This window comes from Galendromus occidentalis, unplaced genomic scaffold (genome assembly GCF_000255335.2).
Source record: "Galendromus occidentalis unplaced genomic scaffold, Mocc_1.1 scf7180000075782, whole genome shotgun sequence".
Lineage (NCBI taxonomy): Eukaryota > Metazoa > Arthropoda > Arachnida > Mesostigmata > Phytoseiidae > Galendromus > Galendromus occidentalis.
The window spans coordinates 20,763-30,332 of NW_003803772.1; the positions used below are offsets into that span (position 1 = coordinate 20,763).

At 52.3% G+C, this 9,570-nt stretch overlaps 1 protein-coding gene across 1 annotated transcript in view; it reads left to right on the forward strand.

The window, feature by feature from the left end:
* Positions 1-9,100, forward strand: part of jeb (low-density lipoprotein receptor domain-containing jelly belly protein) — a 9,887-nt gene extending 787 nt beyond the window's left edge. The window contains exons 2-3 of the mRNA XM_003738131.2: positions 8,491-8,651; positions 9,032-9,100. Of these exons, the coding sequence (XP_003738179.2) occupies positions 8,491-8,651; positions 9,032-9,100 (230 nt within the window). The remainder of the gene's footprint in view (positions 1-8,490; positions 8,652-9,031) is intronic.
* The last annotated feature ends 470 nt before the right edge of the window (positions 9,101-9,570 follow it).

A 9,570-nucleotide genomic window follows, 5' to 3' on the forward strand; every position in this document is an offset into this window, starting at 1 on the left:
CCCCCCCCCCTCCCCGCATATACGAACCGATTAATCCGCGTCAGCCCGTTCTCCGCTCCGCCGTACGTCGGAACGTCTCCGTGGTACGGCGTGAATCGAGTAGAATGGAGACTGTCATGATAGTAAGCCGCGAGAGCGTACCAGTTTCGCCAGCCGCCTGTTGATGGCATCGGACAATGCGGGTCGTAGAAAGTGTTCTGGAGGAATGTGGTCGAGTGTGCCGACCCACGGACTCCTACGGAGAGTCACAGCACTCCACCCAAATGCACTGAGACACGACATTCTGTGCAACACGTTGGAGAGGTCCCTCGCTCTAAGGCTATTCAATAGATGACTTGTTGTTGCTTGATTCGTTTTGCCGGACCCTACTATTAAGAAAAACCTCCATTTCCCGCCTGATCTAATCCCGCGGCGGCCGATAATTTGGCGGCCGACTTTCAGAGGAGAAAGCGAAAATAGCACAGCTCAGGGAAGACTCTCCGACTCTATTGCATTACGAGTTTACGCGAGAGAGGGAAAAAATGAATGTCTCCCGTGGACCTGAATCATCGCCCACTATCACGGTGGGCGAATCGAATCAGCGCACGGACAGCCGCCTATTCAGAAATTCATTCCCCGTAGCTCAGTCGGATCTGCTCGCTCTCCGAGAATCAGCTCGTTTGCTTGAAGTCAGAAACGAGACCTTGTTGAAGAGTTCCGGAGGATGACTCGTGTCGGTGAGCTTGTCAAAACGTACGCAGGCCGGATGAGGAGATGTCAAACCGATGCCTCCCACGTCCACCTATCGCTGAGGATATTCTTGTCGTCGCCGCCGCCGAGCACCGACGCTGATTCCTTGGTCTGCGGGACATTTCTGGCGAGCGACAGGAGAAGTTACAGCGGTCATAAATTGGATCGCATCTATTCGGTGTCGTCTAGTTGATATTTACCGAGGTGTTGTCGTTGCGAGCGAGAATATATAGAGGGGATCAGGCGAGTGGGCGAGGTTCGGATGCTTAACGCAGTTTCGTTCGAATGGACCTTTCATGAGAACAAAACGAAATGAGGAACAGGAGATTAGGTGAGCGCGGCTAACATTTGCGTAGGCTATCCGTGACTACGGAATGGATTAGCAATAAACAATGAAGTCGCTGCCCAGTCGGCTACCTGCCCAGCCAACAGGTGGACAACTGGTCTGTGAATAGAATGGAATAAGATTGCCCAGACACAGCATACACGTATCCATAGACGCTTGTATGCGGACACTCCTTGTGCCCAGAGCGCTCAGAACACCGCCGTATCTCTCTAATCGCGGCCGCTATTTCGCTCGAAGAAAATTCCACTTAGGGTTTCCATTCTACTCGGAGAAAGGAAAACACGTCCGGGAAGTCGACGACGACGACGTCGACTTCCGCCGTCCCTCTCATTGTTCTAAAGGGCGTTTGCGTAATTCATCAGATTAGGCGCCTCAGAGGAGAAGCCGAGAGTGAAATAATTCTCCGTGCGGCTGGCGGCCGGAGATCCCGAATCTGGAGATGAATACTCGAAGAGTGACGAAACGCTTGACGGCGGCGATCTAGAACTTGGTTACAAAAACTCAAGGACTCTTTAATTTGAGATTTTTAAGAAAAATACTCGGAGAAAACTGCGCTGGCGGTCGGCCTCCAGAATTATCTTGATTGTCGTCGGGAACGACCGTCTCTTGATCTGAGATCCCGATTTCGTTTCGACACAGCACCTGCGGGCCAGAACTCCATTCAATGGCGGCAGACCGATCGCAGAATTCGAGAGCAAGTGGTGAAATGTCGCGCCGGATCCGCTTTGTTGTGGCCCGCCCGCTCTCTCACTTACTTAGTAGTAAAATCCTTCCCATTGATGACGTCATTCGGAGGATTTTCTTGGGGTCCGCTTCTATCAATGGAAGGAGTGATGATGATGACGACGACGACGACGACGTTAGAGACCAGCCGAGAATGCGAGCGTTGTAGCCGTGTTGGACCATTGCCAGAAGAGTCGGCGGCCAGCTCCGCCAATGAATGATCGTAATGCAGCGTAGGAGAACAGACACCGAGCCAGCAACTCGCGCAGCAACAGCCGCGCTTGCGTCTCCTGTCGCACGGAGAATTCGAGCGAACTCGATCGTCGACGACTAGGAAATTCGGGCCCGGGAGGGCAGGACAACGACTTTGAGCTCGGGCCTGAAACAAGGCGTCGAAAACTCATCGATGCGCTTGAGTGGGTTCGAGCAGGAAGTGCCCGTCGCGTAGGCGAAGGATTGGACTCTGTGGGGAGTTCGCTGCTCTGACACGGATCTCATCACGCGCGTGTGAGGTTTCCGATTTCGGATGGAAGATCGTGACGCCCCTCGCGGCTCACCTCCGACTCGAAGATCATAGACGAAGGCACTCGATTTTTGATCTGGGCTTCGGAAATATCGGGAATCGGGTCCAACACGACTTCTTGCGGACCGCGACTGCTCCCATTGGCGAAATATCTTCCAAAATATGCAACCGACTCCAGCGGAACGGGCTGCGCTCTGAAATGGTTCTGACTAACACTTTTTTTCCACGGAGCTCTCTCGCTCATTCGAGCCGGCTCGACTGTTGGGGCCACTCCGAGGAGCGCGTTTCATTGTTGAACGCGCCATTCATGCAAAATGACCGCGTAACAAAGGACCAAAGGACTCGCGCGGGAATTAGTTTCCCCTAAACGATCGCGAGGAGCGCTGTGTGGCTAACGCCGGGGGCCACGCACTCGGGGCAAATGGAACGGGGGCGCTTCAAAATTTCCCTTAATGATTTGAGACGACATTGAAGTCCGTCGCTCACAATGGAGTCCATGAATGATGGAGGAAGTCGGCGCACATCGGCGGCGTTTCCATTTATCTTTGAGCTTATCGCGTCGATGTACAACAATTGCCGACCTTTGACAACGATCGCTCTCACAGCTTCACTCAATGACTCGCGTGAGACGACCGAGCCTTGCGGGGAATATGTGCCGCTACGTGTCGAGGTTTTAATGCGGGGCGACCTTCCGTGACTCGGATTCTCAGGCTGCTTTAACCCCGCTCTTCAAGCCGACAAGATGCCGTTTCGTGTGTCTGGAAGCAGACGAGTCTCGGGGTAACATTATGCTATAAGGCTCGAAATAGATTCCATCCGGCGGATCCTACGATCAGGAGCGCTCGTGCGCTTTCCACGAAGACGGGAACAGAGCAGCTGAAGCGATTGTTCGATATTTACGCAATATCGAAAGGAAAAGCCTCGGGAGCCGAGGCGGAAGAGACTCTGACCGGGATGAATGACATTCAATCGAGGAAACCGATTCAAATGTAATGCGTTTCCCCCGCTCCCATGAAGTTTCCAGGACCTCACGGAATTCCCGCGATGTTCGGTTTTCCTCATTATCGAATCCCGGGCGTTCCACTCGCGGCCAGACGTGGCAGCGAGAGGCCGGTGGAGGCATGTCTGGGAAGGCCCCGATCCGAGGTCGAGTCCGAAGAAGCTAAACAGACGAGCGCTGGACAGTTTATCGTTCTGACATTCGGAACTTCGAAAGTTCAGTTCTCCCCGTGTGGCTGGAACGATTCTCACAACGAGCCGTGAGTCCGAGATCGACATTGTTGGGCTCGCATTCACATCCTCTGGCCGGGGGGGATGGGGGGAGGGACATCGACACAGCTCGATCGGTACTGTGTCCGTCTCTTCCTCAGACTTATCTCAAAATAACATGAAGTTCTGAGTTGAGCTAGGACCAACGATTATTTGGCGTGCCCTGAAAAGTGACGCAGCGATCCTGACTGAGTGAGTGAGAGGAATCGTTTCGAGAAGAGCTCCGAATCGGTTTCCTTCTGCATCGTAGCGCGGCTATTGAGCGAAGAAGAAGCCTTTGCACGGCATCCCCCTCGCCCTCCTTGTCCGCTTCTTCGTGCGTAAGTCGTCGTTCGACAGAGTACGTCGACCCCTTGTTTGTGGCGGATACACTGATTGTTTGCGGTGGAAATGATAAACGAGCAGAGCAACAGGTTGCGTTTTTAATTTCGTGGATAGTTACGAGCGAGGAGCAGTCTTAGGCAAGCATTTGCGAATCGTGGCACCTCGGCGTGTGCGACCTCGGGCACGCCACCGGTTCGTCCCACCGAACCGCTCCTGCGACCAATCGTGATAATTTGTCGAAAACCAGTAAATACGTTGCTTTAAATAGACGCCGTGTTCGGCCTTGTGCCCGGCGCCACCCCCTCCGCCCCGTGATCGCTGACAGAACGTGGCCTTTGCGACCCGCGACCATGGTGATGGCGCAGCTGTCAATGCTGCTGATATCGATGTGGCGCAATTTTACTGACTGGGCATGATGATATATTGAAGTGTTGATGAAGTTGAAGATTGTACTTTCACTGGACGGCTTGTCGCACTCTGTAGGAGGAGGGTCCATTCAGCCGCTATAGTAAAGACGTCACTCGGGAGGCGGGGCTTCCTATTGCGCTACGGGTAACGGATACCCTGCGGCAGGTCTCACCGCTACATTCCCGCTTGGCGTAGCTGGCCTGCTGCTGCTGCTGCTGCCACCGTCGCCGCCGCACTACAGGGATACGAAGGACTGCGCAGAGAACGGGCGAGAGAACGTGCAGCAGCTAAAAATAGAAGCAGTTGGACCCTTCCTCAATCGTCGTCGTCTATATATGGACTCTGATTCAGGGCTTTAGTTCGCTATGGGCCTTTATTCCTGACTGCCTAGTTGCCCTGCGTGTCTGCTTGCCAGCTAGCCGGCTCGCTGGCTGGCTGGCCTGACCAGCGACCCGCCAGCGAGCCCAGCAAGCCGGCCTGCCTGCCTCTTGCCGCTATCGCCGCCGCCGCTGCCGCCGCCGTCTGCTTGCCTTCCTTCTCCGTTTTCGGGTCAGGCTAAAACGGGATTCGGCGAGCACGGCGCGTAACTGCGGCGCGTTCCGGACGTTCTGTGGTGTGGGCTCGGCGTGAAAGATGCACGGATCGCTCCGCTCTCTGCGATTCCGCCGACCCCCATTTTTTTGGAGTAAACGGCTTAAATGCCCACACTCGGCTACGGTCGGACGGATTGGGCACGTGTGCTCAGTTACGGGGGGCGGGGGCGCGCAAAACGCAGATAGATCGTATCCTGGAAGTAAGCAAACGAGCTCCGTCGGTAATCGGAATATAGGTACATTTCGAGCAGGCTGAATGTTTGTTCTGTTATCTGTTATTGCAAAGGTTACGATCATTTTTCACGGCAAGCCGCGCTTCCCCATCCCATGCTGGATCAGGGATAGCTCCTCCAGGCTGGAGTCCTCGCTCGGGCTGCGGAACTCTTTTTCCTTGAGGCTGCGGTCTGGGACCGCAGATGAAGTCTGCGAGATCACGTGATTGCACGTAACCTTTATCAAAATTCGCACTTCGCGGACGGAGCCGATCCCTTCTCACGAGATCAAAGCCGGGAAGCCCCGGGCAAGTGGGAATCGCGGCGATCCGAAAGGTCTGTGAGGTATCCGCCGATATCGCTCCGGACAACGGAGTTCCCATGGATTTTCAGGGTTCTCATGTTTTTTTCAATCGAGCTCTAAAGGCGAGTAGTCCGCTATCCGTATCTCAGCGAGAGTCCGAATTATTTTTGTTCGCGGAGGATCGGCGGCCTCGTAGGATTCGTACTCGAATGATTTCACCACTGTCGTGGATCGAAGTTCGCGCTGCCGAGAAGATCGATCCGACCGCGTCGACACTGATACAGTTGTCGTGTTGCAATCATCGTAGAGTCGCAAGCTCACCCATCCGGAAAATTCCTACATCGTCCGCTCGAAATTCTCTATCACCGCGATTCCGAGCATTGGATCGCGGTTCACCCTCACCCTATGGTAGATCTGACGATTGATAATAATAATATGAGGAGGAATGTGATAGATCTTCATGTCGACGGAGAGAAATTGAGAGCCAGACCAGTATCTGCGACTTGTCTCGCATGGAAGCCGATCCGGATCAGGTCTACGATCGGGCAGCCCGATATGTTCAACTGCAACGCTGAGCAGGCTCGAGCAATGTGATGAGGATAATCCGTCCCCTGATTAGGTCCTAACGGATACACAGATCAAATCGCAAGCGAATGTTCAAGTGGAACTCATGTGGAGAGAGCTTCCGTCAATAAGATCGATCCGGGATCGATCGACACAGCTAAAAATATCTCATTCGATCCTGCGGAAATATGATCCCGCATCCCCTCACAGACGGGTATGTTGATTTCCACGTGTATTCCATCGGAGCATTCGGAAACAAGACGTAATGGAAGCGGCTCAATTGCCTCGCTGACCTTTGGACAATGAGCCGGGAACAATTTTACTACTTCAGAAAATGAATAATGCCGTGCTGTGCTCGAAGTCGGGAATCCGATGGGGAATCCGCATCACAGATTATTTTTGACAGTGACCGTCGAGGGACGGTCGGGGCTCCGCGCGTCCCCTGCCGACGTAAGTCGGTTCAACCTGCGAACTGTGATGCCCACTTCGAGTCTTCCGTGCGAGGCTTCCACGCGGAAACTTTATTCGCGGCGAAAGACGTGAATCGAATGTGGGCTCATGGACTTGAATTGGGCCGCAGATGCAACCATTTTCTGAATCTGATTTTGAAAATCAGAAATGTTACAGCGTGCCAACCTCGGAAATCAGAGGTCGGCTCTCATCGGCGTCAATTTCACCGCTCCGTAAAAAAAAGTATCCTCTCTCGCCAGATATTTTCCGAGCTGTCTTCCGACAAAGTCTCGAGGCTCCGTGAAAGCCAACGGACGGGTGATGCGTGATGTTATCTATACTTCATTATCAATTCGAATGAGTTCCCGATGCAAGATTAAATGATACGCTTCGACACGTATCAGGAAATCTCCTCAAGGGTCATTTCTGCAGCCGATTGGGGTGCGGGCTATTCGATCGCGGAAGCAGAATACAACCGCTTCTTCGCAGTGCGTTACTGGAATAAGAATCCCACCGAAAACTGTGGCGTAACTCGAAAGTCACGAGGAGGAGTCTATTCAACACCCAAATTCTGAACAAACAGGCGCCGCATCGGATGCTCGCTGGCTAGAGGACGAACTGAAGAAATTTAGGCTTACTGCCATTCCATATAGGACCGTCCGCAATATCTGTTCAATTTCATCATGCTCCATTTCGAGCGAGTTCAATCGATTCTGAAGATATAATCTATCGTGCCGTAATGCGAGCGACAACGTAATCGGCAACTTTTAGCATTGGAGAGGCTCGAAGACAAGATCAGAAAAGATTCGGAAACCTGTAAATGCGGTTTCGATCACGTGTCGTTGATAAATTTACCCGACATTATTTCGAGAAGCTCCGTGTTGCGAAGCGATGAAGTTGAGCCAACTATCAGTGGATGCGCTGCTGACTCTCGCGCCCTGTGAAAAAAAAATCGTGGAACTTATCCCGGCGCTAATCAGCCTAAAGCTCCTGACTGAATCCTAGGGTCGGGTGGCACGGGCGGCGCTTCCCTGGTGCTTAGGTCGGAGAACCCTAGGGAGCGGTCCAGCTTCCGGTACTTTTCCACCGGCAAGAGAGGTTTCCAGGAGGAATAATCTGTACGAAGAGACGATAGGATGCCTCGCAATACCTTTCCCGGAGCCTGTCTCGAGTTTGACTGCAGACTCTCTAGGGTCTGAAGTTCGCAGTTGCCGACACCTGTCGGTCTCCTAGGAGCTGACTTGAGATTCTGATGTTCCAATCGAACTTCCGGTCTTACGAAAAACTTACGGAGACTCCGGCCCGTCTTCAGCTCCGAACCTCTCACTGGAGGACCGTACGCGTTGAGTGCGAATGCCCGTCGCGATAATACGGAAAATGTGTCGGAGCATCGAAGCGGCCAAATTCTCATGGCGGGACCGCTCGCTTAGAAGAAGGCATCGGCAATCTCATGAGAAATCTGAGTGACTCCACAGATCGGTTTTTCCTCATGGCAAAGGAAAATTTACTCGTCAAGATAAGATTGGAAAAGTTGGAGCCAGTTGGATTCGGAAGCTGCTCGGGCGGAGTTCGCACCGAGCTTGGTGCGAACTCGTCTCGTTGGGAAATCCTTCAGGCCGGGGCCAAAGTTGATGGGAGATGGGAGAATGTCCGATGGAAACGTTCCCCGGTAAATCATTCATGGGATTGGAAAACCCACAAGAATGCTCGCGACGAGCGACCCCTTGAGTCAAAAAGTCCGCTCTGTGGGGACTTGTTGATTCGGCAGAGCTTCGTGTTGCGCCTACTGGGTAGATATGATCTAGGATCGATATGCCTATTGTGGAGAATTTCGTCTCCGTGAGTTTTGCAAACATTGCTCGACGCAGAGTTCGCGATAACCGCACGGGATCAAGGTATCATCGCATTACATCTGCGAGCTTCTGGATAAATACATCTCTGGGAAGTTTACCCTCGCAGAGAATTTGAATAGAATCCGGAGCACAATAGGAATGCGACGAGCAAACAAACACGCAAGCAAATGCATTTGTTCCCTTTCTTTTCAGAATGTCCCAATGCCGAAGACGGAATGGAACGCTTCGCATGCCCTAGCCCCGACTCACTCGGTCGCTATCGATGCATAGACGACCATGTTTTGTGCGACGGTTTCCTCGATTGCCCAGACGGGTCCGACGAAGACAGGCACTCTTGCATGTTCTACAAAACGGTGAGTTCAAAGCCTGTTCGGGGAGCGATTGTAGTTGCCCTCGATAGCCGAATTTTCACTCTCTGTCAACAACATTCTCGAAGAGCTTCTTGAAGTGCCATCCATTATTGTGGTGTGCATCCAGTGCACGGTGAACTCAGGCAGAGAACACCGGAGGAAAACTCCGATGAATATTGAATATTGATCTGCCAAGAGAGGAACTTTCTGCTCATAGTCAACTCAAAGAGGCTTCCCTCAGCTAGTTCTGAATGGATCCAAGCTTACAGAGTTGGCTGACGTGGTCTGTTGCGGGACGCTTCCGCGCTTTGCAGGAAGCTTCCCGCGGGACGGACTCATTGATCTCTCCCCGCATTCAATAATAGTTCTCGTCTCTTTTTCAGACGAAAGCTCACTTGGATGTTTTGGCAGACGCGTTGCTCCGATGGGCTCGAGGCCGTTACAACAAATAAGATGATGCTCCGATGTTAGCTACGTAGGAAAAGACAAGATATCGATAATTGAGCGTCGTGCATTGATCCGAGAAGAGAGAAGAAACGGCGTCTCCAAACCGAAACAAGGTCCTTTCCCGTGCGAGCAGCAAACTTAGTTAGGCAATCCTCTGAGACAATCAATTCTCAACGCCCTTCGTGCGAATCTTCACCATCTACAATAATAAGCTCCGTGTTCTCGACACTGTGGTTGAAGTTGGCTGTGAAGCGAGCTGTGTGAACGACAGCGAAGGAGGCTGGCAAGGAATCACTGACAGATACGGAAAAAAACTCGCATTTTTTCCCGGAAGTTTCAAATGACAATCGATGTATATAATACTCAGTCGGAACTATATAACGTTGGCGGGAACCATGATATACATACCGACCGACTCACGCGATGAATAGTTACCTTATTATAAGGTTATTCATATACATAATTTCTCGAGTTA